This window comes from Lepidochelys kempii, chromosome 9 (genome assembly GCF_965140265.1).
Source record: "Lepidochelys kempii isolate rLepKem1 chromosome 9, rLepKem1.hap2, whole genome shotgun sequence".
NCBI classification, from domain to species: Eukaryota; Metazoa; Chordata; order Testudines; family Cheloniidae; genus Lepidochelys; species Lepidochelys kempii.
The window spans coordinates 50,808,939-50,834,316 of record NC_133264.1 but is presented as its reverse complement, the minus strand read 5'-3'; the positions used below and the strand labels follow the sequence as shown (position 1 = coordinate 50,834,316).

General features: G+C 52.7%; 1 protein-coding gene across 1 annotated transcript in view; it reads left to right on the top strand.

Annotated features, from left to right (window-relative positions):
• The first annotated feature begins 730 nt into the window (after positions 1 to 730).
• The window catches only part of PFKL (phosphofructokinase, liver type), a 35,986-nt gene continuing 11,338 nt past the window's right edge, over positions 731 to 25,378 (top strand). Inside the window, exons 1-14 of the mRNA XM_073360333.1 lie at positions 731 to 892; positions 9,531 to 9,604; positions 12,069 to 12,146; positions 16,265 to 16,454; positions 17,345 to 17,510; positions 17,748 to 17,792; positions 18,276 to 18,384; positions 19,810 to 19,905; positions 20,007 to 20,099; positions 20,989 to 21,114; positions 21,627 to 21,691; positions 24,314 to 24,377; positions 24,721 to 24,867; positions 25,200 to 25,270. Of these exons, the coding sequence (XP_073216434.1) occupies positions 799 to 892; positions 9,531 to 9,604; positions 12,069 to 12,146; positions 16,265 to 16,454; positions 17,345 to 17,510; positions 17,748 to 17,792; positions 18,276 to 18,384; positions 19,810 to 19,905; positions 20,007 to 20,099; positions 20,989 to 21,114; positions 21,627 to 21,691; positions 24,314 to 24,377; positions 24,721 to 24,867; positions 25,200 to 25,270 (1,418 nt within the window). The 5' untranslated portion in view covers positions 731 to 798. The remainder of the gene's footprint in view (positions 893 to 9,530; positions 9,605 to 12,068; positions 12,147 to 16,264; positions 16,455 to 17,344; positions 17,511 to 17,747; positions 17,793 to 18,275; positions 18,385 to 19,809; positions 19,906 to 20,006; positions 20,100 to 20,988; positions 21,115 to 21,626; positions 21,692 to 24,313; positions 24,378 to 24,720; positions 24,868 to 25,199; positions 25,271 to 25,378) is intronic.

The window sequence follows — 25,378 nt, the reverse complement described above, 5'->3', positions numbered from 1 at the left end:
TATGGGGTTGGGGGTGTCAGTAGGAGGTGGTGGTTGCTCTGGCGAGGCTGTCACAGCAGGGGGGTGTCAGTGGCGGGGGGATCGGGGCTGGCTCTATATGGGTGTCAGTGGCAGGTCGTGGTTGCTGGGGTGGGGGTGTCTGTGTATGGGGTTGGGGGTGTCATAGGAGGTGGTGGTTGCTGGGGCGTCACAGCAGGGGGGTGTCAGTGGCGGGGGGGTTGGGGCTGTCTCTATATGGGTGTCAGTCGGAGGTGGGGGTTGCTGGGGCGGGGGTGTCACAGCAGGGGGGTGTCAGTGGCGGGGGGGTTGGGGCTGGCTCTATATGGGTGTCAGTAGGAGATGGGGGTTGCTGGGGCGGGGGTGTCACAGCAGGGGGTGTCAGTGGCGGGGGGATCGGGGCTGGCTCTATATGGGGGCGGGGGTGTCACAGCAGGGGGTGTCAGTGGCGGGGGGATCGGGGCTGGCTCTATATGGGGGCGGGGGTGTCACAGCAGGGGGTGTCAGTGGCGGGGGGGTTGGGGCTGTCTCTATATGGGTGTCAGTCGGAGGTGGGGGTTGCTGGGGCGGGGGTGTCACAGCAGGGGGGTGTCAGTGGCGGGGGGATCGGGGCTGGCTCTATATGGGGGCGGGGGCTGGGGTGTCAAGGCACGCGGGGCTGGCAGTAGCCGGGTGTCCCGGCCGCAGCAGCGGGGCGGGGGCCCGGGCAGGGCGGAGCGAGGCTGAAGGTCGCGGGGAGGCGGCGCTCGGCTGGTTGCGGCCGGTGCTGCGCTGGCGGCGGCTGGGCGCGGAGCCGGCGGGATGGCGGCGGCGGCGGCGCTGGACCTGGAGAAGCTGCGGATGGCGGGGGCCGGTATGGCCCTGGCGGTGCTCACCAGCGGGGGGGACGCGCAAGGTGAGCCCCCCCACTGCCCGCACCCCGGCCCCCCCTTCCTTCCCTGCCAGGGGGGCTGCCTGCAGCCCGCCCCCACAAGCCTCCTCCCCTCGCCGGGGGCTGCTCCGGGCCCCCCAATCCGCCCCCCCCCGTCCCTGGGGCCTGCACGGGCTCCTCTCGGGCTCGCTCTTCGCCCCCTCCGAGGGGGACTGAGGGTCTCGGGTCGCACGTGCCCAAAGCGGAGTCACGTGTGTGCTGTTGGTGAACGTGCCTCCAGTCATGGCGACCGGCCTGAGCAATAGATCCCAGAGGCGAGGTTCCGGCCGCTCAGCACCCTCGCGGCGGGGCGGGCGCCACTGCTAATCGCCCCGGAGCCCTCGATGGTCGGGTGGGCAGCCCTGAGAGGTCCATCGCGGAGCGCGCGTGGTGGCCAGACATCGCCAGCCGATCCCTGAGCCCTTCTCAGCCCAGGTGGCCTGGCAGTGCCTGGGCCCTAGAGGGTGGAGGGGGACAGGCCGGGGGCCCTGCCTGGGCAGAGGGCCTGGCCAGTGGCATAGAGGTCAGGGCGATGCAGGGGAGCCAGGTGGGGATCCCCTCTCGCCCTGACACCCACAGGTGCAGCACCCAGGCCTCTCGCGTGCCAGGCCTTGCCTGTCGCTATGGTGCCCTGCGCTCAGTCACACGGCCTGTGCACCTGGAGCTGTGAGCGCTCAGCACCTCTGAGAGCCAGGCCCCAATGACCCTCAGCTCTGCCATGAGGGGCACAAACCCAGCAGGGTGAAATGTATGGGGCATGTTGCCCCGCTGCCCCCAGCGGCTGTGCCTACTGTCTGGCTGTGGCCTGCCTGTTGGTCTAGTGGCCGCTGTGAGGTTACCCTGCCCTACCGGCTTCTTTTACATAGTTGCCAAGTGTGTGAGCCAGACCAGATGGGGGCCCAGGAGTGACCTGCAGTGAAACTGACTAGGGATTGGAAATAAAGGGAACAGTCCCTACCAGGAGATCAGTGTATTACCACTTTATGGCACAGTTATTGAATCTGTGATTAGGGTGATGGTAATACTGGTTGTTTACACTGATAGCAGAGATTTCAGAGTAATGAAAAATCTGCTCAGCTACAGTCAGGATGTAAAGAAACGGATTTACTATATTGTATCTTTTTTGTTTTAAAATGTAATCTTCAGGAGCATTTGGCATCTTAAATGGTTATTTCTTTTTTTTAATCAGTTCATCTTTCATATGGGTAAAAAAAATCAGGGCACTAATATGCCACTTGCTGCCATCACATTGTCCACTCTGCTTGTGTGAGCTACACCTTTCCTGTGTCTGTCTGGTGTATTTCAATTGTCGGCTCTTCGGGACAGGGACTATCTAGTATTCTGTTTGTACAGTACCTAGTACAATGAAACCCTGGTCTTGGTTAGTCCTTAGGCACTACTGTAATAACCATGATTAATAATAATAAGCACTGAAACATCAAGAAATGGCAAGAGTGCATCTAAACTATACCCCTTATAAGAGCCTATAATGATATGAGCACAGGGTGCTGTTCTTATTAAGGCACGGATTCTTTTGATTTAAACATTGCTTAACATAGCAGCAAGGGCATGGTGGGTTCTGCAGCCTGCCACTGTCTGCTCTGACCTCTGCAGTCCAATGCCCACCTTTCAAAATGAAGAATGAGCTTTAGTGTCTGCATCTGCCCCCTGCACCCTTATGTAATAACAGCAGCTGCTCCACGCACGCTATTTCTAAAATAAGGGGAATATTAGAGTGCCAATTCCATCTTCACAACCGCAGCCCTGTAAGCAGTAAAGCAGTTTAAAATAAAGATCTAGAACCGATTTTATAATGGTGAGAGTATCATTTATATTTTCATTCTTACACTCCAAAGGGGCGGATCCAGCTGTGCCCAGGCATTCCAGAAATTTCAACTTGAGACAGAGAGCCGTTCTGGAAAACTTGAGCCTAAAAGGTGAAAGTTTTGGAAAACTATCAGCAACTGAAAACATGGGGTTATATACAAATACTTTTGTATCTTTTCCCCTTGTTTTCAGTTGACACCTCCCTCCATAGTCTGTTGTCGTTGAGTAATCTGTCTAATTTAGATTGTTAAACTTTATGGCAAAGCTTTTGTCTTGTCACTTGTCTAAAACTGCCATCCACACCAGCAGTGCTATATAGATCGTCATAATACTCCTAGTTATGTGCCCTTGAGAAAAAACCCCAAACAATTTCTCTTTCCTTATTTGTTTACATCCTTCAAATACTTGTAGTTATCATGTTGCCCCATTAGCAGTCATTTGGCAAAGTTCTGTACGCTTAGATCTCCTAATCTGGCCTTAATTCCTAATTTCTTGGCTTCTTTGTGCCTCAATTTCTGAATCCTACTGTGGCAGTAAAATTTATTTGCATGCAATATGAACATGTTGAGCACGATGGGCCAGATCTTTAACCTGTGTAAATCAGTATAGATCCCTTGATTTCAATGAAGTTACGTGGATTTACACAAGCTGAGGATATGACTCAGCATGTTTATTGTATAGATCATGCACCCCGTACTATTATTAATATCACAACCCCTTTTTATATTCCTCTTCTTCCCTAGTGGAAATGGCAGCGATAAGTTGGAAAACAGAGGTCTGGTGGTGCCTAAATTAACCTCGCTAAGCTTTGTTTTAAGGTGTTGGACTAATGAAACCAGGGAAGGAGGAGCCTGCCTGCCTGATAGAAAATACCCCATTTCCCCAAATATCAATTCAGGGAAGCACTTAAGCACATGCTTAAAGTTAGGTTTATGAGCACGTGCTAAAATGCTTTCCTGAATCGGGGCCCTAGAGATCAGCCCAGCACTTATTGATATCCTGCCAATGCATTTTCTTGCCGATCCACATGGCTGGGATTACTGTATTTTTCCTCTGTGCAGTTTCATTCTCAGACATAGGATAAACTTGTAGACAGCTTGTTTAAGCCTCATGTGCGTTAGTTTGTTTTATATGCTGCAGTCCAAGGATTAGCTAGAAAGCCAACATTAGATTCTGCTGAGTGCTGGAATTCTGGGAGTGGCTGTGCCCTGAAGGAGATCTTTCTAGCCTGTAGACAAGTGCTTGCACAATCTGTTCTTGCAACTTCACTCCTACTTCATTGATGTTTGTCTGGCAGGGCAAAGAGCATGTTAATGATGACAGGCACTGCTCCGATTTCAGAATCAAAGGCTAGGAGTAGACTGGGGCATTTCTTACTGTTAGGTCAATTTAAGGATAAACTATAGAAATGATCTTATTTTGTATGTTTAAAGGCTCCATCAGTCTTCTGTAAATTTTCGAAGGAGCAGTAAGTATAGTACATAGCTGTAATTACGCACAGTGGATCCAGTCCTGCAAACACTAGCTCACGAAAGCTTATGCTGAAATAAATTGGTTAGTCTCTAAGGTGCCAGAAGTACTCCTTTTCTTTTTGCGAATACAGACTAACACGGCTGCTACTCTGAAACCTAGCAGGTGAGAGTAACTCAACTCACATGAATAGCCTCGGAGAAGTTAATAGACACAGTAAAGCTACTTACGTGTGTAAGTGTTTGCGAGATCTGGCCCAGTGTAACTAGGCTGGTGGTTTTCAACCTGTGGTCCACATACCTCTCGGGATCTGCAGACCATGTCTAAGATTTCCAAAGGGGTCTGCACCTCCATTTGAAAATTTTTAGGGGTCCGCAAATGAAAAGAGGTTGAAAACCACCGCTCTAGAGTTTCAGAGGAACAGCCGTGTTAGTCTGTATTCGCAAAAAGAAAAGGAGTACTTGTGGCACCTTAGAGACTAACCAATTTATTTGAGCATGAGCTTTCGTGAGCTACAGCTCACTTCATCAGATGTTTACCGTGGAAACTGCAGCAGACTTTATATACACACAGAAATCATGAAACAATACCTCCTCCCACCCCACTGTCCTGCTGGTAATAGCTTATCTAAAGTGATCAACAGGTGGGCCATTTCCAGCACAAATCCATTTTAACAAGACCTGAGAACAGCTAGGCACTGGCAGGTGACAAGTTGTTATTGCTGCTCCTGATTGGTTGAGAACTGCACTTATGCTGTTTACCCTCTTTCCCCCCACCCTAATCCATTAGTTTGTCTGTCTCATTCACCTAGATCAGGGGTGGGCAAAGTTTTTGGCCCGAGGGCCACATCTGGGTGGGGAAATTGCTTGCAGGGCCAGGGTAGGGAGTTAAGGTGTGGGGGATGGGAGGGGGTGTGTGTGCAGGAAGAGGCTCAGGGAAAGGGGTTGAGGCAGAGGAGGGGTGCGGGCTGTATGAGGGGACTCAGGGCAGGGGGTTGGGGTGCAGGTGGGGTGTGGGATGCGGCAGGGGGCTCAGGGCAGGGAATAGGGGAGTGGGATGTGGCAGGGGGCTCAGGGCAGGGAGTTTGGGTGCAGGAGGGGTACGGGATGCGTCAGGGGGCTCAGGGCAGGGGTTTGGAGTGCAGGAGGGGTGCGGGATACGGCAGGGGGCTCAGGGCATGGGGTTGGGGTGCAGGAGGGGTGCGGGATGCAGCAGGGGGCTCAGGGCAGGGAGTAGGGGTGCGACGGGGGCTCAGGGCAGGGAATTGGAGTGCAGGAGGGGTGCGAGATACAGCAGGGGGCTCAGGGTGGGGAGTTGGGGTGTGGCTGCAGTAGGGGTTCAGGCTCCGGCCCGGTGCTGCTTACCTAAAGCCGCTCCTGGGTGGCAGCGGTGCGCACCGGGGCCAGGGCAGGCTCCCTGCCTGCCTGCCCTGGCCCCGCGCCATGCCATACCACTCCAGGAAGTGGCTGGCACCACGTCCCTGCGGCCCCTGGGGTGGATGGGGGACGCAGAGAGCTCCCTGTGGGTACTTCCTCCGAAGCTCCCATTGGCCACGGTACCCTGTTCCTGGCCAATGGGAGCTTTGGGGGAGATACCCACAGGCAAGAGCAGTGTGCAGAGCTCTCTGCCCCCTCACCCCAGCCCTACCCCCAGGGGCTGCAGGGACGTGGTGTGGCCGCTTCCAGGAGTGGCGCAGAGCCCGTGGCGGTGGCAATCCTGCGGGCCAGATCCAAAGCCCCAAGGGGCCGGATGTGGCCCGCGGGCCGTAGTTTGCCCACCCCGACCTAAATTGTGAACTCTTGGGAGGATGGGCTGTCACTTCTGTGTTTGTGCCTAGGATGATGAGGCTCCAATCCGGTTGGCCTCAGATACTACTTAGTGTTAATAGGTTTCAGAGTGGTAGCTGTGTTAGCCTGTATCAGCAAAAACAATGAGGAGTCCTTGTGGCACCTGAGAGAAAGCTTATGCCCAAATAAATTTGTTAGTCTCTAAGGTGCCACAAGGACTCCTCGTTGTTTTTGTAATGTTAATGTTCATGTGACATCACTGTCTTCTCTGATAGTCTGAGCTGCTTATGTCCTAGTTTTGCTGCCAGGGTCAGTAAAAGCACAAAGAACAGCTAACTAAGGCGTGAACGAACTGTTCCATTTCTAACCCTTTTTTCCATATGCCTTTGCTCAGGGTAGCTGGCATGGTACTTGGCATGTCAGAGGAGTCCCAGGAGGGGTGCAGCTCACATTTCTCTGGATTGCAAGGCAGTGGTAAATCTCTGGGGTTGTTTGACCATACAGTACTGCTTCTCTTCTTAAACCGCCATCTCCATTTTTCTTTCTTGTGGCATCTTGTGGGCAAGCTTGTAACTTTGAGCAGTGCTTTTGCATGTCACCTCTAAACAAAGGTTAGAAGGCTCCCCCCTGGGCAGATACTTGAGAAATCCTCTCCTTCAATTTCCTGCGGTGAACAGGAAACCTTCCTCAACAAGCAGCATCGGGGTTCTGCAGAATCTGAGCTGTCACTTTAAAAAACCAATGTTTCTAGCACCAGTGTATTTTGCCACAGCTGGTAGCCTAAGCTCCCAGGCTGGTATATGCCAGGTACATGTTTGAGGCCTGCCCCTTGATAAAGGCTGATTGTATATCTGGGTAGGGATTCACCTGGCCAGCTATGTTTTTGCTTTGAGTGACTGGCTTAATTTTTTTAACAAGGAAAAGTGGTTTTTAATGCATTTTAACACACAAATATATTGGGTCAGATTAATCTCTGGCGATGTCACTGGAGTCGGCCCATTATGAACACAAATGAAAGGCTGGCTTGTTTGGCAGTGTGGTCTACTAAGCCAAAGTTAATGCAGCCTGAATTTTCATAGGAAGCATCAGGACGTGGAGGTTTGTTCAAAGAACTGCTAGCCATCCTGTCCCCCATTGGCACAACTCTAACCCCAAGGGACAGACACTGGGATCTGAAACTGAAATTGCCCAATCAGGTGGGAAAACAGCTGAGACTTGCTACATTATCTTCCAAGGACCTGAAATAAACTTGGGTTGAAAGGAGCACCCATAGAGAAAGGGAGGAACCAAACGGTTCTAGCACTGTGGTAAGTAACAGGAAAAGGAGATAGATGTGAAGGAAGAGCATTAAGGGGAACCTGCTCTATGCTACATAATGTTAATCAGCACTTGTGATCAGATGGGGTAAGCTAGTGTGGAACCAGCCATAGAGAGGAGATCTCACAGTCAGTTAACAGCCTTTCATCTCCAAGCAGTTGGAGTCCATCTGATTTAGGCCAAAAGTCAAATGATTCTGGAGGGCTCATCCTAGTCCTTTGTGATATTCCTTCACAAGCACCACTCGCTTTGGCTGTGTCTAATCAGGACTTGTCCGATCCTGGAATAAATAGTGAGGCGGATACAGATCCTTGGATTTACTAGACCACTAGTGAAGTACCTGCCTGCACGGTATCTGGTTCTAGGCAGCGGGGATTGATTTAAATCAAAGCAATTTAAATCACTGAGTGGGAAGCCTCAGTTTAAATCTATTTTAATTGGTGCAAACTCATTGGTTGATATATAACCATTAAATCGTGTTGATTTACAACTAAATAGAACCTTGACACTATATTTGGTACATCTTTTTGCTATCTAGGAAGGTAAACTATAACTATATACATTTATTTAAGTAACTATACAGCTTAATATTTTCAGATTTTTATAAACTGTACATTTTTAGTATGTCAGAAAATGGTGAATGAGATATTGCTTATTTACTAATTTATTATACTAGATAATTAACTTTTTGTGCATGCTTTGCATCAAGCTGCATTAGGATGGTAACTGGAATTTAATTAAACACACACAACAGCATGTGAAGTTTATTTGTATTAAAACGACCTTACATGTTTTGGATACTTATCAAAACATGTTTCACATTTACAGCTAAACGGATCACTTGATGACTACCTGTTCTGTTCATTCCCTCTGGGGCACCTTGCACTGGCCACTGTCGGAAGACAGGATACTGGGCTAGATGGACCTTTGGTTTGACCCAGTAGGGCCATTCTTATGTTCTTATTTCTTAAACAGAGGGATTAACTATTTTTTTTATTTAAATCAGATTTCTTTTGTTTAAATTATAATATATTTTCAGAAATAAGAGTTTTTTTTTTAAAAAAAAATCCAACTTAATTTAAAAAAGTCAGATTTTTTTAAATTTTTATCCACCGTCCTTCTAGTCCAGCACTTTCACAGGTGATCACTTTAATTTTGGTTGGAACAAATGGGTTTGATTGTTTCTGTCTGGTGTACTCCCCACTCTCACATCTTTTCAAATAGGGGGAGGAATTGCAAAGCTTTAGGCGAGAGGATTTATGGTGAAATATCCGATGAAGTGAGCTGTAAGCTCATGAAAGCTTATGCTCAAATAAATTTGTTAGTCTCTAAGGTGACACAAGTACTCCTTTTCTTTTTGCATATACAGACTAACATGGCTGCTACTCTGAAACCTTTGCTATGGTTGTCAGTCTAATAGCAGTAGCTGAAAGAAACTAAAAAACAAAAACAAGAAAAACCAAGCAAACCGCCCCCCCTCCCCAAACAAAACAAAACAAAACACCCCTTATTCCTACAATTACTTTCTCATTTCCTTGGTCCTGCTCTCATGTCTCTCTCTCCTTCCTCATCCCCTCTTGTTTATTCTCTCCCTCTCATTTCTACATTCCGTCCTCCCCTCTTCATTTCAGTATCTTCTTCTCTTTCCCCCCCAGAAGCCACCTGGGGTTCCCCATTTAACCCTGCCAGGCAAATAAGAGGTTTAGCCACATGCTGGGGAATACAAGAGCTAACACCTGCTGTCAAAGACAAAGAATGTTCTGAGGGCAAGGTTTATAACTCTTCCCAAGGTTGAAGCTAGCCACTGGGAAGGCCTGGTAATCTGTATAATCACAGTGCAAGAAGAATCTGGAGGGACTCAGGTACTGTGAGCGTATTTATTCTATTGGGTCTGGTTTAGCTGTAGATGAGGAAGTGGTTATTTATAAGGTGTTACTTTCTTGTACATGAAAGCTACTTACCTGTATTAAGTGTAGCTAGCTTTCCTACTCCTAGTCTATGTATCTGTTGTTGAATTGCCTTCATAATGGTGAGAAATAGTAATAAACCTATACTCTTACTCCCCCAACTTTGTGATTGTTATCGAGATTATAAATTGCTTTGATCTAATAGCAACGTGAACCATATTGAAACTCTGGACTATAAGGACTGGTCCCTGTTTTGTGGCCCCTATGCCCTAGTGCTCAGTATTGACTATGATTTATTTTGTACTCCCTTTCCAGGTATGAATGCCGCCGTCCGTGCTGTGACTCGCATGGGAATATACGTTGGAGCAAAAGTTTTCCTGATCTATGAGGTTCGATTCAATATTTTTTTCTGTCATTCTCAAGGGGTAGAGGTTGTATAGCTTTGTCCTGTAAATGGCTAAGTGCCACCTATGGAACTTGGAGGGGGAAATACACTGGTTTGGTTATGCTCTGGTAGTTCAGCATCCTTTCACCTCTAGTGACCTCTGCTCAGAGCCTGCCTGTGAAAGGGAAGGATGATCGCACCCCTGCTTTGCAAATGATTACACGGGGGTGAAAGAGGAGAAGGGACTTGCCCTAGGTGGAACCCAGGAGTTGTGACTCCTAGTCTCCAGTGTGTTAACGTCAAGTTGACGTGACTGAGGGCTTCTGCCCAGTGGAAACCCCAAACTGGGATAGATGGGTTAGCTATAGCTTGTGACAGGTTCATTGGCAGAGCTGTTGAGCAGGAGAAGTCCTTTCTCTTAGCTCCTTGGTATCGTGATCCCTACAATCATGGACATTTCTTTTAAAGGGTCCCCTCTCCCCTCCCCCTTCACTCCCATGGGCTTGCTCAGCTTCATTTGTGGTGACTTCAGTTTAAGGCAGAGAGTTGCCAGGTTCTTAGCACAGTTGCTGCTGGGTGCGCAGCCGGGTTGTATGGCCGCATCCAGTTGGGATGGACAGAGGTGGATTAAGCTTCTGTGGGGTCATGGGCCAGAGCAAGTGGGGATTCGTGTCGTCATCCCCCCGCGCTCCTGCCAGGTAAATGGGGTTGGGCATGGCCCTCTGACCCCTCGGCTGGCGCTCCTGCCAGGCAGTGGGGTGAGGGTAGGGTTTCCCCTGCTCCCCGGCAGGAGCGCTGGGGTGGCAGGCGGAGAGGGTCGGGGCCCCTGGGCATAGGCCCCCATGGCCCAGTGGCTAATCTGTCACTGGGAACAGAGGGTTTTCTCGCTGTGCCATTACAAATGGAAGGTATGGATCTAGCTCATTTTGCCAACAAGGGCTGGCCCCAGGCTTGCATTGGAAACCACACGCTAAATAAACATGCATGTAGCTGAAATCTAACCACACTAGTGTCCACGATGTGGGCAGTTTAATTAAGGTCTGCTATCTTTGCTATCTGCGCAAAGCTGAAACCACACACTAAATAAACACACACGCAGCCAACATCTAACCACGCTTCGTTTTTATAATCCCTGCTCTTTCTCCTTGAACTCCTCAAGCCCCAAAGTCAAATCTGGGCTGTTGAGCTTGTCCACTAGCAAATAAGTGTAAAAGTGGCGGAAACATAGCAGCAGGCTATTTTGGGAAGAGGACAATTTAAAACTTCCCCTTTGCCTTCTTTTAGCCCTCCCCCATCCCAGCCACTCCTCCCCTCCCCACAAGGAGCTGGATTACAAATGCTAACTGCTTGAAGAGCTAGTGAGATTTTGACGCCATTCACCCCTGCAGCCTATCATGGGAGGTTGTGGGGTGTGATTCCCGCTTGAACTCTCAGGAGGTCCCGAGCTTTGTTCTGTTCCTTCTTTGCAAGCATGCTACTGGGCACTGCTGCATGCCTGTTCCAGCCACCCCAGCAGCCGAAGTGTCCCTCAGCAGCCTTTGGCTTGGGCGGATTCTGTGAAGCAAAACATTGGTGCTCCTGCTCTCCTCCTGGCACTCATGAGGGGCACTTCCCACCGCAGAGCCATTTACTCCATTGGCTTTACACAGGCTGAGGATCTGGCCCTGAGTTTTTTATTGTAAATATTTGAACTAAGCTAACTTCTCCCCTTCCCCCACACTAGGGTGGCCAGGTGCCTGGTTTTTGACCAGAAAGTCTGGTTGAAAAGGGGACCTGACAGTATCCGGTCAGATCTACTGGGGAGAGGCAAACAGCAGTGAGCAACGGTGGGTGGGGGGAAGAGGAGTAAATGGGGACAGGGCCTCAGGGAAGAGGAGGGGAAGGGGCAGGGCAGTGTCCGTTTTTTAAATATTACAAAGTTGGCAACCCTATCCGACACGCACAGTGAGATGTGAGGGTTTCCGTGCCCCATTCGCTCCTGAGGGAGAAAGGCAGGGAAGGGGAGGAGGAACAGGAGAGGGGAAGCTAGCTGTGTCCCTCCTGGTCTGTTTCGGCCCTTAGCAGACACAGGGAGATGCTCTGTGGCTGAGGGAGGAATTTCTGATTGCCAGTAACCGACGCGACGCGGGGCCCTGAACCCAAACTGTCAGTCACCTGGGGGCAGCATTACCTTCCTGCTGCCTTGGACATGCCTAGCAGGCTCTGCACTAACCCCAGTCTGCAGTTGCCATTGCGGGGACTCTCACAAGGGTTACCTGCCGTCCTGCCAAGGAGCTGCTTTACAGTCTCACTCTCCCGTGATGTGTCTGCCTCACCGATCCCTCACCCAGGCCCAGAGAGATGCATAGCCAAAATGGACCAGTGAATCGGATGAGCCGTGCAGGAGCTGCTGGGCGTTGGCTGGCTGGACAGGCCCTGCTTCAGCAAGGCACCCTTTCACGTCTGCTTCTTTGCTTTTCTGTTTGCAGGGCTACGAGGGGCTGGTGGAAGGAGGAGAGAACATTAAGCGAGCAAACTGGCTGAGCGTCTCGAACATCATTCAGCTGGTAAGCTATGTTGCCATCGCCCTCTGAGTATAAAGGCCTCTTGGTCCTTCCCTTTTAACTTGTGCAGCTCACATGCATCTCTGACGCATCTGCCCAGTGTTGCGATTTCCTCTGGTCTGCGGAGGTCAGAGCTGGAGAGGATTTTCTGAAATGATTTAGTAATAACATATAAAATCCTAGTCATTGCTCCCCATTGTCCTGTTTACACTGGGCTCACATTGAGTTTGCCGAGCTCGGTTTTATAGCTCAGTTTGACTGGTCACGTAGGGCAAAACTAAACCAGGTTCTAGTGCAGTTCGATGGAGTCTAGATGCTGGATCCATCTAGCACATGTTGAACACCAGGGCACACTGTTTAGCCTGGGGATAGAGGCTGTTCTTCCTGTCCTAATGATTGCAACTGCAGGCCCAGGGCACGCTGGGAGTAGGGAGTGACTGATTATACAGCGCTGTGTGTGCTCCATTCTCTGCTAGCAGGAGACAGCATGGAGAAAGTGTTTCTGGAAAGAGGCTGTCCCCTGGAGGGGAAGTCAGTGTAAGCCATCCGGCAGCATAGCAAGGCCGGAGAAACAGTGTTAGCTGTGCCCTTTGCCTCTGGAGAGCAGGAAGGGGGCCATCTCAGAGATGACACCTCATTAAACCTGCTAAAGTGTTCCGTCCATGTCTGTGCATGCCCCTTTCCCAAGCCCCCTGAGGCAGGGAATGGGTCTCCTTTCCCTGTCCCTCTTGATAACAGTGATTCGCCTCCTACTGAAACACACCTTTGGTTTGATTTGACTCCATTGTATGATTTAGACATCTCCTTCCCCCTCACACCTGAGTCGGCTTAGTCTGTGCTTCTCACATCAAGGTCCTGCGTCAGCTTTGGTCTTGACTGCACAGCCAGACTAATCAAGGTCTGGTGCACTGTGTTGTGGTCGATCGGTGCGATAACACAGGTTTGGTGTCAGCTGGGTAGACAGCCCCCAACTGTGTTAAAAATATGCTTGGCCCTTTAAGGGCCCATTGACCCTGCACTGTAAAGACAGCTGACAGCAGTACCACTGTCCCTGCCACAGTTTGCTCTGTAGCATAGATGGGACCTAACCGTGTCCCTGAACTGTGCTGCAGGCTCGGATACACCTGGGCCGAAGTGAGAGTCTGATTCATGGTCAACCCAAGGTTAGGGCCCATCTACATCTGCTGGGGAACCTCTGCCCCTCACAGTGTACTTGTAGCATAGATGGGACCCCAGCTTAAAGGGGACCAGCTGTTGGGAAATAAATTGGGTTTGGGCCCTCTGGTCCTTGTCTCCGTCTTGCTTCTTTCTGATGTGTAAAAGATGTGGGTTTGAGTTGTATGTTTGCTTGCGGTTTTACCTTGAAGTATCTCGGCTGTCACGTCTGAGCTTACCCTGGTTTGCTGGAGGTCTCACATGAGGACTGAGGCTTTCTGAGTCCTTCAGTGAACAAGGGCTTGCTGAATCTTTAACAAAGGCACCTAAAGCCTTCTTGTCTCCCACAGATTTCTGAGGCATTTGAGTTCAATAGGCTTTAACAAACCAAAGGGCCAGATCCCTAGCTGGCACAAATCAGCGTGGCTCTATTGAAGTCACCCAGACAGTCTCCCCTGCAGTCAGTGGGGAGCGCTGATTTATACCCGCTAGGGATCCAGCTGAAGGCGATTTAAACAGGTGCCGCTGGTATGGTGTCACAGCCCTGCTAGAAACACAGGAGAGAGGGACTGGAATGTCTAACGTCAAAAACAAGCAAGTAGCCAATCCCCCCCAGATACGCTTCCAAAACCAAACAGCTTGATGTACCTTCCCAGTGGTTTCTCTCCTTCGAGCCCTAATGCTTCTCCTTGCTAGATCCCCTTCTAGGCCCTGCCTACCCCACAAAAACAGCCACATTTAAACACAGCTGCGCAGCGTGAAAACACACAACCAATCGGGGCCACAAAAATACTTCCCAACAGTATGTCAGCGTGGCTCTTTGCTTTGTCAGAGGCTCGGGCTAAAGTGTGGTTCAGCCCCCCCGGAATAATCTGGTTCTGTTTGTGACTTGGTGTAACAGACGTTTGGGGAGGTGGGGGTCCTGGAGCAGGGACTTTGACTCTTACAGAAATACTGGCTTAGCCTGTGTTTAAGGGGCAAGGGCTTTAGTGGGGCAGGGCAGGGCTCTGCCTTGGAAATACTGGCATTGTCTGCCGCAGTGTGGGTCACTGACCCAGATTAGGTGCTAGCCCCATTGATTCCCAGCTGAGATCTACCAGGCACTCAAGAAAGCTGTAACTGCTATGTAGCCAGGACTGAGACCAGCCAGCTATGCCGGCCACATGGGAGCATCCCTCAGTTCCTTGAGCCCTTTCATTCCATTCTCTTGTGTTTTTCCCCCCTCTCCTTCTAGCATCTTCCCCGATTTGAGCAGTGTGTCTCCCTGCTCACAGGTAATGCTCTGGTGCTGCATGCCCTCCCCATCCCCGTCTGTGTGCTGCTGTTCCACAGCCGCTGGTACTCAGCATGCCATGCCATGCCTTGCTTCGCTTGGCAGCGCTGCCCGCTCATCCATGGGGAGTGACCTCAGAAGCCTGGCTCCGGAGGAGAGGGGCAGGGATGTCACATTGTTGTCCCAGCCACGTCTGCCTGAGGGACCTGGCACGACCCTCTGCATTTACGCCAAGCCTTTCCAAAGCAGTAAAGCCAACCATGGTAGCGAGCTCCTGAAATCCGTGACATTTTGTGTCTCTGCCTCCCTTGTCTTCCCTCCTTTGCTTTCCTTCTCCAAATCCTTCTCTGTTTTGCATGTGCCGGTGTTTTTACCGCCATGGGCGTAGGGTGCGCTGCTGACCCGGGAGCTGCTGTCCATACAGTTGTGAATGTGGGGTGATGGGGAGAAGAGGCCAGCTCCTAATTCTCCCCCATGCTCGGGGTTGGGAGTATGTAGCAAGGCAGCAGGGTCCATGGGGATAAAAGCAGCAGTTAGGCCTCACAGTGCTAGTTAAGGTACATCAGCTAAACTGTAGCGAACCCCAGGTGCAAATGCAAGCCAGAGACAGGCAGGCTCCTTGCTGGGACATGCCCCTAAATGAACCAGAAGCAATTTGCATGCTGAGCTGTGACCTAGAACGAAACAGGGCAATCTCTCGCGGGGATGGGCAAGGTGCCAGGCCGCCAAGTGCCCAAGGGAGTGTTTGTTCTCGCCAGCACCTTATGGAGAGTCCACTTCCAAAAGGAGAGCCGTCTGGCAGCGAGACAGGCCATTAGTGGTGCAAAGGGGTGGGGGACACATTAGCTCCCTTCAGGGCAGGAGGGTCGCGACCACTTCTTTGGGCTTGATTTGCAATCGGAGCCGAAGGAAGTGCCAGAGACAAATAAAAAGACTGCAAAGAGGTCAGGAAAGCTGTGGGTCTGACACCCTGGTGATGAGCTTGTGGGAGGCCCGCCAGTCCGACTCCCGGAGAACAGCCGTCCTCACTCCATATTGTTCCGTTGGAAGGCGAAGAGTTGTGATCCCAGCAAATGGACGCGAGGGGCACGGTCAGGGAGGCGGTGGGTGGTACGTTGCTGGTTAACTCTGCCCCAGCTGTTTTCTACCCTTGGACCAAAGGAGACTGGGAAGATTTGAAACGGAAACGTCGGGTGGATCCTGCCCGAGCTACGCTGCTGTGGTGGGGGGAGGGGTGGCAGCTTGCCGTCACAGCACAGTCTGGCTCAGGGCAGGTAGTTCTGGGGAAGGACAGGTGGAAACACAGAGCAGCATCTTCCCCTGGCTAGTGCATGCTACAGCAGGCAGCAGAGGGGACAGCTGGCCAGAGCCTGCTGCCAGCTGGGAGACCACATCAGCGGTCACAGGTGTTGGACTCCTCTAGAGCTCTAGGTACGGTTGAATCTTGGCCTACTGGGACATGGGCCAGAATAAGGTTCCTGCATCCTCTTTCCTCCCCTCTACCCACAGGTAACCTGCTCGCCCTTCCCCATCCATTAGCTGTAGGGGCAGGACGCTTCCCATGGCTGATTCCCAGGTGGATTTGCCACAAGAGTTTGTGCTCCTGAAGACCGGTCTCACCCAGTTGGCCCTTTGCATCCGCCAGCTGTTCTGGCTGTTTGTTCCTCTCTCACCTTGTTTCTGCTGTTTGTAGGGCGGCACAATCATCGGCAGCGCCCGCTGCAAAGCCTTCACCACGAGAGAGGGGCGCCTCCTGGCTGCCCACAACCTGGTGCAGCATGGCATCACCAACCTGTGCGTCATTGGAGGGGACGGCAGCCTGACGGGGGCCAACATCTTCCGGACAGAATGGGGCGGCCTGCTGGAGGAGCTGGTCAAAGACGGTACGTGCCAGCACAGGCTGCAGTCTGACCTGCACTTGCTAATCCCCAGAGCCAAAGTGGGGAGAAGGCCCCCACACTGAAAAGCACTGAAAAGTGGGGATAGCTTGAGCATGAGACGTCATCAGATTCATGGATTTTAAGGCCAGAAGGGACCATCAGATCAGTTAATCTGACCTCCTGTACATCACAGGTCATTAAATTTTACTCAGTGCATGGAGCCCAATAACTTGTGTTTGGCTAAAGCATCTCCCAGGCAGGCCTCCAGTCTGGATGTGAAGACATTAAGAGATGTCCATTGGCCCTCTGTTCCAATAGCCAATCGCCCTCACTGTTAAACTTTCCTGGCATCAGCTTCGAACTGTGGTTCTTGTTCTGCCTTTCTCTGCTCAAAGGGACATGTGGGCTTAGGTGCAAAGTCTAAATCACTAACGTGAGCCTGAAGTCTCGAAAGTATACCAAAAAGTAGTAAATCAGGAAATGCAGCTCTCCGTTTGATCCAGGAAGAAAGCGGGGTGTGATCGTGAAGTTGGCTTGACAGATTTAAAGGCCTAACAGAGGAAATCACAATGAAATTAACCCCAATTTCTAGGCTGGTCTTTTTTTAAATGACTCTCCTTACTGCAGCTTGTCATATCTTTTTTTCTGGTGCATCAATTGAGAGCTGCATGGCTGCTTCTTGCTGTCTACAGCAAAGGGCTTGGAAGACTCAGGACAATGGCCTTTTCCATTCACACTGTTCAAGCAGAACGGGGATACCTAGATCTAACATGTAACGGCTTGCTTTGCATGCCCTTAAGCAGGGCCCGTTCTGCCCCACAGCTGGAGCAGTGTCTTGCTCTGCAGGAAAAGTCGGGAGTTGATCACTGCAGCCTCTCTGTGTTTACCCACAGGTAAGATCACCAAGGAGGTGGCTAAGAAATACTGTAACTTGAACATTGTCGGCCTGGTGGGCTCCATCGACAATGATTTCTGTGGTACCGACATGACGATCGGCACGGACTCCGCACTGCACCGCATCATGGAGGTGATCGATGCGATCACCACCACGGCCCAGAGGTGAGTGGGGAGTCCCTTGCAGATGCCCTCCTCTCTCTGCTGGCAGGACCAGAGCCAGAGCTCCGTACTGAACAGTGACATGGCGCACCTGGCACTGCACAGCCCTCGCCTTGGACCCAGATTCTTGGGGGATGGGACGGGGGGATCCTTCTGATGACTGAACATGACTCTGGCCAAGGCGCCTTGCTGTAGAGAGACACTACTCCCCAAATTCTGATCCTCCTTCTCTCTTTGCAGCCACCAGCGGACCTTTGTGCTGGAGGTGATGGGCAGACACTGTGGGTAAGGACAGGCCCCTGCTTTTGGGAGGTGGTAAGGCGAGGGTGGCTGTCTGGGAGAGGGGGAGAACTGGGGGCGTGTGGTGGGGATGGTTGCTGGCAGTGTCGGGAGGGGAAGAGAGTGGGTTTTTGGGAGGAGGGGAGGAAGTGGTGCTGAGGGCAGTGGGAGGTCTGGGCTGTGTGGAATGCACTGCACAACAGACAAGAGAAGACCCTAATCAGCGATGCACCCTGGGGCAAATGGGAACCAGGGAGTGGTTTGCTCTGGTGGAAAGGAGACTGCTGCCAGCCTCTGTAGTTACCAGCACCGTAACCGTAGCGTGTGTCGGCACAAGGCATATTGTAAGCTAACCATGCCACTGTTTACTCCCAAGCCATGAGAGCCCTGAACTTGTTTTGATCCCAAGTGACACATTTCTTCCCTCCATTGTGTGCTGCTGTTGGCAGGCTGACGGTCATGGCTGCTAATCTGAGTCTGCCTCCCTAGGTACCTGGCGCTGGTGTCTGCCTTGGCCTCGGGTGCTGACTGGCTTTTCATCCCGGAGTCCCCTCCTGAGGACGGCTGGGAGGATTTCATGTGCGAGAGACTTGGGGAGGTGAGTGCCGTTTGGGACGCGGCAATCCTCTTCTGTCAGCTGGGGAAGGGAGCTCGGTGCGGTAGGGAATCCAGAGAGAAATACCACTCCAAGGTTCTGCTCTTCTTCCCTGTTCTCTCCTTTTTATCTGCCCTTCTCTTGGTCCGGCCACTTGGGCAAAGAGGATCTTAATGAAGTGACGCCCCCATTTCAAAGCAGGAGTCTATTCTTAACATCAGCAGTCGAATGTTGTCAGCCAAACACCTGCTAAATTTCAATTTAAAACCACTGTGGAACCAGAAAGCTGCTCAGGTGCTTGGAAAGAATGCACATGGGGCATGTGGGCAAGGCTGACTCGGATGCTTAATATTTTGTCTTCACTGGTACTTTACGAAGCTGTGATCTCTTTCGTTTGTTCTGTTAAATGTATAATGGGCACCCCTCTATAGGGCGCACGTCCGTATTAGGGCCCCAATCCTGCACTCTGCTCCATGCCAGCAGACCTGCCTGCCCACATGGACCCCACTGATTCCCATGCAACAATGTATATGTACATGGATGTGTCCAACCCTTGTCTTTTCCACTAGAGTTTCCACTACGGGCTCATTTCCTTGGAAAGCCAGCTTCTGTAGTTGTTGTGGGTTAGACAGCGTGAAGGTAACAGTGTCTTCAGACAAAGCCAGTTGATGGGGCGAGTCCTTTAGGGTTTCCACAAGTGGGCATGCTCTGGGCCTGGCCTCGTTCTTGTGCCCTCCTCTGTCATGTTAGGAACAGCTTGGGCCAGATCCCCAGCTGCTGTGAATCGGAACTGCTCCACTGCACTCACTAGGCGACACCGATTCCCCCCAGCTGAGGAGCTGACCCCTCATGAAGGCTGAACCAGGCATTTCACAAAGGGTAGTGTACGCGCCAACAGGAGTTCAAGAGGGTTGAGCCAGTCTCTTTAATGAAACAAAATATGCCGCTGAATACAAATCCAGCTGAAACGTGCCCAGGGGAGGCCCAGAGAAGACTGGCAGGTAGGGCCCGATCCCACAGAGGCAGGGCCCTGTTGAAGTTAATGGAGCTCCGTGGGGAGAAGGGGGCTGTTTTCTAGGGTTCTGCAGACTGGGCAGCACTGTGCTGCGTCCCTGGGGTGCGACGGCACATTGCTCTGCCCTTGAGCTGCAGTGGCTGGAGAAGGTTTCAAGAGATCTCCCCGACTTGAGTGAGGGATGTCACTGTGTGTTAGCAGAGAGCACAGAAGCACACAGCCATGGTGCATCCCCTCCATCCGTTTACCAAGGAGCCTGCGGTTCCCCGCTCCAGGCAAGGGAGCAAATGATCAGTGCTAAGCACCAATGAACTCCCTGAACAGCTAGCGCAGCCAGTCTGTCTGCTCCGGCCAGCTCCTGTCTGCTCCGGCCAGCTCCGGTTAAGTTTGGCTGTTTCTTTCTCTTGCGGCAGACACGCAGCAGAGGGTCCCGGCTCAACATCATCATCATCGCTGAAGGCGCCATCGACAGGAACGGCAAACCCATCTCCTCCAGCTACGTGAAGGATGTAAGTGACGCACTCTGGGGCGTGCGCTCCTTTGCTGGGGGGCTCTGGAGGTACATTGACCTGTAATGAACCGAACCCACACTCTTTTCTCTGCTGAACAGCTGGTTGTCCAGCGCCTTGGCTTTGACACGCGTGTGACCGTTCTTGGCCACGTGCAGCGTGGCGGGACCCCCTCGGCGTTCGATCGCGTGCTGGTAGGTACAATCGGTTTGGCTGAGCGGGGAGATGTGTGCGGGCGGGCCCAGTGTGTGATCGCAGCGACTGGTCTGGAGTGCCTGCATTTGGGAGGGTGAAATCCCATCCTGGTAGCCAGCATGGTGAGCAGGAAGTGGGCCCCCGAGAAGATCCCGACGCAAGGGGCACTTGCTTCCAGGCTTGGGGAAATGCCTGGAGTCACATGCACAGTGCAGCCTTGGTTGGTGCTTGACCCTGTTGTGCAAAACAGAGACCAGCCCTCAGGAGTTTACTCCTCCTAATTGACTGCTAACTGTCCTAATCTTAAATAGCCTAGTAACGGTCTGGGGTCCTAATAATCTAAATTAGAGAAACAAACCCGCTGAGCCACAGAATCCACCCATCTCTTCCCTGCCCCCTCGGAGGGGCTGTGCCAGAGCTTTGTCCAGTAGCCCGTGGCTCTGATGCCTGTGTGTGGGAAGTGAGTTAACGGGGGGAAACGTAGCTGTACTGTCTGGTGCCCGAGCACAGAATTAAAACCACCCCCACAGGAGTTGCAGCAGCACCTGTCTCCTCTGTTGTGGGGGGGGGGGGGGGAGGGGCACGCTCCCTGGGAGTTTTTTTGGCATGTGGGTGTCTGGGAGAAGATCCAGGTGGCCGCAGATCTTTCCGCGGCAACTCTCAGGTATGTTTGTGCCCCGCCAGCTCAGCCTCTCCTTAGCACGTGGTGTGTTTTGTGTAACCAAGCCCGTGCGATGCTCCGATTCCTAGTAGCGCGTCTGTACGAGGCTCCCCGCTAGCACGGCTGCCTCTGATAGGTGAACATGAGCCATGCAGTGGGACCCATGGCAGCAGCGGGCCCGCACTAGACAAGCAGCCCTCTTACCAAGGTTACTGTGTCCTCTGCAGAGCAGTAAGATGGGAATGGAGGCTGTGATGGCGCTGCTGGAGGCCACGCCTGACACGCCCGCCTGCGTGGTGAGCCTTTCCGGGAACCAGTCTGTCCGCCTGCCCCTGATGGAGTGCGTCCAGGTGGTGAGTATATGGGGCGGCTCTGGGTGGACAAGTTCGACTGCTCAGGTTGGCCTCCCTCTCGTTCATACTGTACTGTGGTACGTGACAGCAATTAGCAAGGGAGAAACAGCACTCGAGAGCCCAGAACAAATGGAAGATGGGCTCAGAGATCTGCATATCTGGGGGTCTGTTCTAGCTGTGCGCAGGTGGGGTTTTATGTGTCATTAGCAATACAAAGTCTCACACACACAGATCCCCTGTGTCGAGATTTAAAGTCCCAATACATCCCTTCTGCTGTCGTCCAAAGCCTGGGTCTGTGTGTGTGTGAGAGAGAATCCGTTTCTGGCCTTGTTCTGCCCTGGTTGCCCCCAAGCCAGGCTCGGGGGTTACTAAGAGAGACTCTGCCAAGTGTAATTTCATTTTCAACCGTGTCGTACATTTAGCTGACTTCCCTGGAATTATGTGGGTTTTTCTTTCTCACTGAGAATTCCCCATCTCTCTCTCTCTCTCTCTTTTTTTTTTTTTTTTTTCAGACAAAGGAAGTGCAGAAAGCGATGGATGAGAAGAGGTTCGAAGAGGCAATCCAGCTCCGGGGGAGGTGAGGCACTTGGATTATGGCAGAGCAGCAGCTCTGCAATAGCTATGATTGAGTCACTCCTCTTTTTTAAGATGACTATTCTAAGTACTGTACAAGCCACATGCTCACTCAGATTGCTTTGAAACTTGCTCTGGCTCATGGGGATGTGGGATGGGGTCATTTGAGCAAGGGGTTTCCAAGCTACAGTCCCTCCCCCCCCCCCCAAAAAAAAGAAATCATGTATTTACAAAATCACCTGGTTCTTCTATTGATTTTTGTGCACATCTGGGGCTCAGACAATGGCTTTGATTCTCCCCAAACTGATCTCACTCCTTGGGATTGATCTCAGCTTGTGCACCGCACCCCTGGCTCTTTGGGAGAGCAACACTGGCAGTCACTGAGAGTGAAATTTGGAACTGCAGGTGGGTGGCAGCTAAACTGACATGCCCAAGGAAGTGAAATGCGTGTGCACGAGGCCCAGGGTAGGGGCAGGAGGGACTCTGCATTTCCATTCTCCCGCCCCTCCCTTCCTCCAGCAGGTCCTGGCCCTTCTCGCAGTGCTGGGGGAGTGAGCAGGCAGAGGGAAGCTGGGGGTGGGAGCTGTGCAGGGAGAAGTAGGGTGGAAAGGGGGGATCAGAGCTGTGCAGTGGGAGAGGTTGGGGGAGGTTTTATCTCTCTCCCGCCAACCACCCCACATCCCTGTCCCCCTTTCAAAATACACCCCCCCCCCCCATGCTAGTCCCTGTGCTGTTCCCGTGTCCTCTGCCCAGCCCCTCACCCTGCGGGTTCCCTGCCAACGCCTGCTGCCCACAGAGAGGAAGGCTGGGGAGGGAGCTCTGGTCCATGCTGCATGGGCAGAGAGAGGGGCGACAAGCAGATGGCACAGGGCACTGAGGGAGCTACGTGCAGCCAGGGCATGCTGGGGCTGGGCAGTGGCTGCCATGGAGCCAGAGGCCGGGCAGAGGGACATGGGGAGGGGCTGAGAAGTTGTTTTGAAAAGCCAAGGAAATGCACTGTGCAGCAGCATGGCTAAAGCACGGCTCGGGCCACCCGGTGGGGCGGGGCCCTTCCAGAGGGTGGCTAACCCTCAGCCTCCGCAAAGAGCCAGCGAGAGTGACGCCAGCCCTGCACTGCAGCCTCCCTTGCCCTCCGTGGGCGAGGTCCCAGCCTGCTGCCAGCACCCGCAGCAGCGCTCTGCACACGCAGGGGACACAGCCCACGAGCCCTGCGGGGGACGGACAGACAGACAGACAGCCTCGCTTTGCTGAGACGACTCTCCGGCTCAGGCCAGGCACAGCAAACAGGAGTCACCTACCCCGGCCTGAGCCTGCTCCACACAAACCTCCCCGACTTGCTGCTCCCTCCCCTTCGCCCTGACCATGAGGAGCCCTTCTGAGACACTGCCTTCGCCAACCCCTTTGCTAAGCCCAGAGACCACTGCCACGTCTGCCAGCAGCGCGCCAGCCGTCCCCAGGACACAGAGCCCTGGGCCCTGCCACTGACACACCCTGCAGCTCCCAGCGCTGAGGGCAGCCCCGATCCTCACGGTACACGTGCAGCGTCACCGCGATAGCTCTGCCAACCTGCTCCAACTGCTCCCTCCTCCGGTCAGTACAGCTCCCGCTAGCACGGCGACCGCAGCTCGGGGGCATGCAGAGAAATGCTGCAGTTCAGATCTGTGCAACACAAGGCAGAAAATGACACATTTTCTTAGTCATTCTTCGTGGCTGCTTCTCATGGCAGCAGCCTGACTGTGCCATTTTCAGCGGCAATTGCCAGCTCCCGGGGGCAGAGTTAAGGTTGTGCTGGGGTCTGGGGGGGTTATGTTCCTTAACCCTGTATGGCCTGGTTTGCATAGCTGAGCTCATCATTCTGGAAGGGCATGAGGCACCACTGGGCAACCTTCGCTCAGGAGCAAAGTTTTGCAGGCCGTTAATTAGCAGCACAGCCCATGCGATCAAATCTGCATGTGGAGCTGCTCAGCATTTCTGTTAGAACGTCCCGAAAGTGAAGTTCTTCTCACTCAGCTGCCAGGATTTAAAATCTCGTGTGTAAGGCAGGATCCTGGAATTCTGATGAGTTTGACACTACCTTAACCAAAGGAAAATGGTTTTGCCATTTCCCAAGGCTCTGAGAGTACTAAAATGTACCAAAACTACTCTGAAACCTGTTAAAAAAAGATGAAATTTGGGAGGGGGTTGCTCTAAATGGGAGACGTTAATTGAGATCTGGGAGAGAGAGATTCAAAGTAGTCCAATGTTCATACACAAGCAACAAAAAACACTAGTTTAAATTCTGGAAGTACAATAGCATAATGCCATTGACTGTCCAGCCTTTCCCACCTTGGGGAATGCAGATGCACAAGTAGCTGAGATACGGGGCTCATGCTTCGTTAGCTACACCCTCAGCTGGAGTAAAAGGCATAGCTCTACCCCCTTCTCTCCCTCCCCTCCGAACATCCAGTTCCTACAGTCTGACACCCTGGAGCTGTTCTCCTAGGCACGTGGCCCTGCCCCCTCCCTGTTTAAATCTGTGATCTCCGACTTGGCGCTGATCGCTAGCTCTGGAGTGGATCCTGCGGGTGGGGTTCGCGGTGATTGTGCTGCGGGGCGACTGGCTCATCGAGAGTGGTTTTCTTTCCAGGAGCTTTGAAAATAACTGGAACATTTACAAGCTCCTGGCACATCAGAAGACAGCCCATGAAAAGGTAAGTTGCGGGGGAGAAGGTGCAGAGAGTGCTTGGGCTCTTGGGTCTAATCTAGCATGCACTGCAAGCTTACCATCCCTGGTGCCCCAGGTGTGGCAGCACGCCCTCCCACAGTGACAGGGCTGATCCAGAGAATTTGTGGTCACAGTGATCTCTGGAGTCTCAAATCCAAGGATCATGGAGCAGAGTGCCTCTGGTGCCATTCGGCTGATGTGGCTGGGGGTCACCTGGGCTGGGGCTGGCGGGTGTGTGGTGAGGAAGTGCCACAGTTCCCTGGCACACGTGTGCTCCCCCTGCTGTGGCTGTCTGTACCGACTGGGGCTGTTTGTTTCCCTGCCGGCAGACTCACTTCAGCCTGGTGATTCTGAATGTCGGTGCCCCGGCGGCCGGCATGAACGCAGCTGTCAGGTCGGCAGTGCGCATCGGGATCTCCCAGGGGCACATGGTCTACGTGGCAAATGATGGCTTTGAAGGCTTGTCGAAGGGGCAGGTACACATCTCCAATTTGACTGGCGGTGGGGGCAGCCGGGGGCAGACATCGGCATGTGCCTCTGGGGAACCTACTCGGGTGGCTTCATATTAACACCCCTGGTGAATATTTGCCACGTCACCAAGACGTCGGTAAGCTGGCCCCGTCCAGTGAGATCGGCAGGCTGAGCAGCCAAATTCCATCCGCATGCGCCCCCTCCAAAACGTACCATCATCTCACTGGCCAGAGCCGGGGGATTTGCTGAGGGGGTCTCAGGCTTCCCAGCCAGGCTAGGAGCAAATAGGAAAAGGCCAGACTGTCGTCGGCGTGAACCAAAACATTGCTCCTTGCAGATCCGCCAGGTGGGCTGGCATGACGTAGCAGGCTGGCTGGGACGCGGCGGGTCCATGCTGGGCACGAAGCGGTAAGTGCCACGGGCGGGCTGGGTGAATCCTCACTGTGCTCAGCAGCAAGCACTGCTCGAAGTGTCAGGGCAGGAGCAGAGAGACCGGGGCCAAGCGCAAGTTTCTGA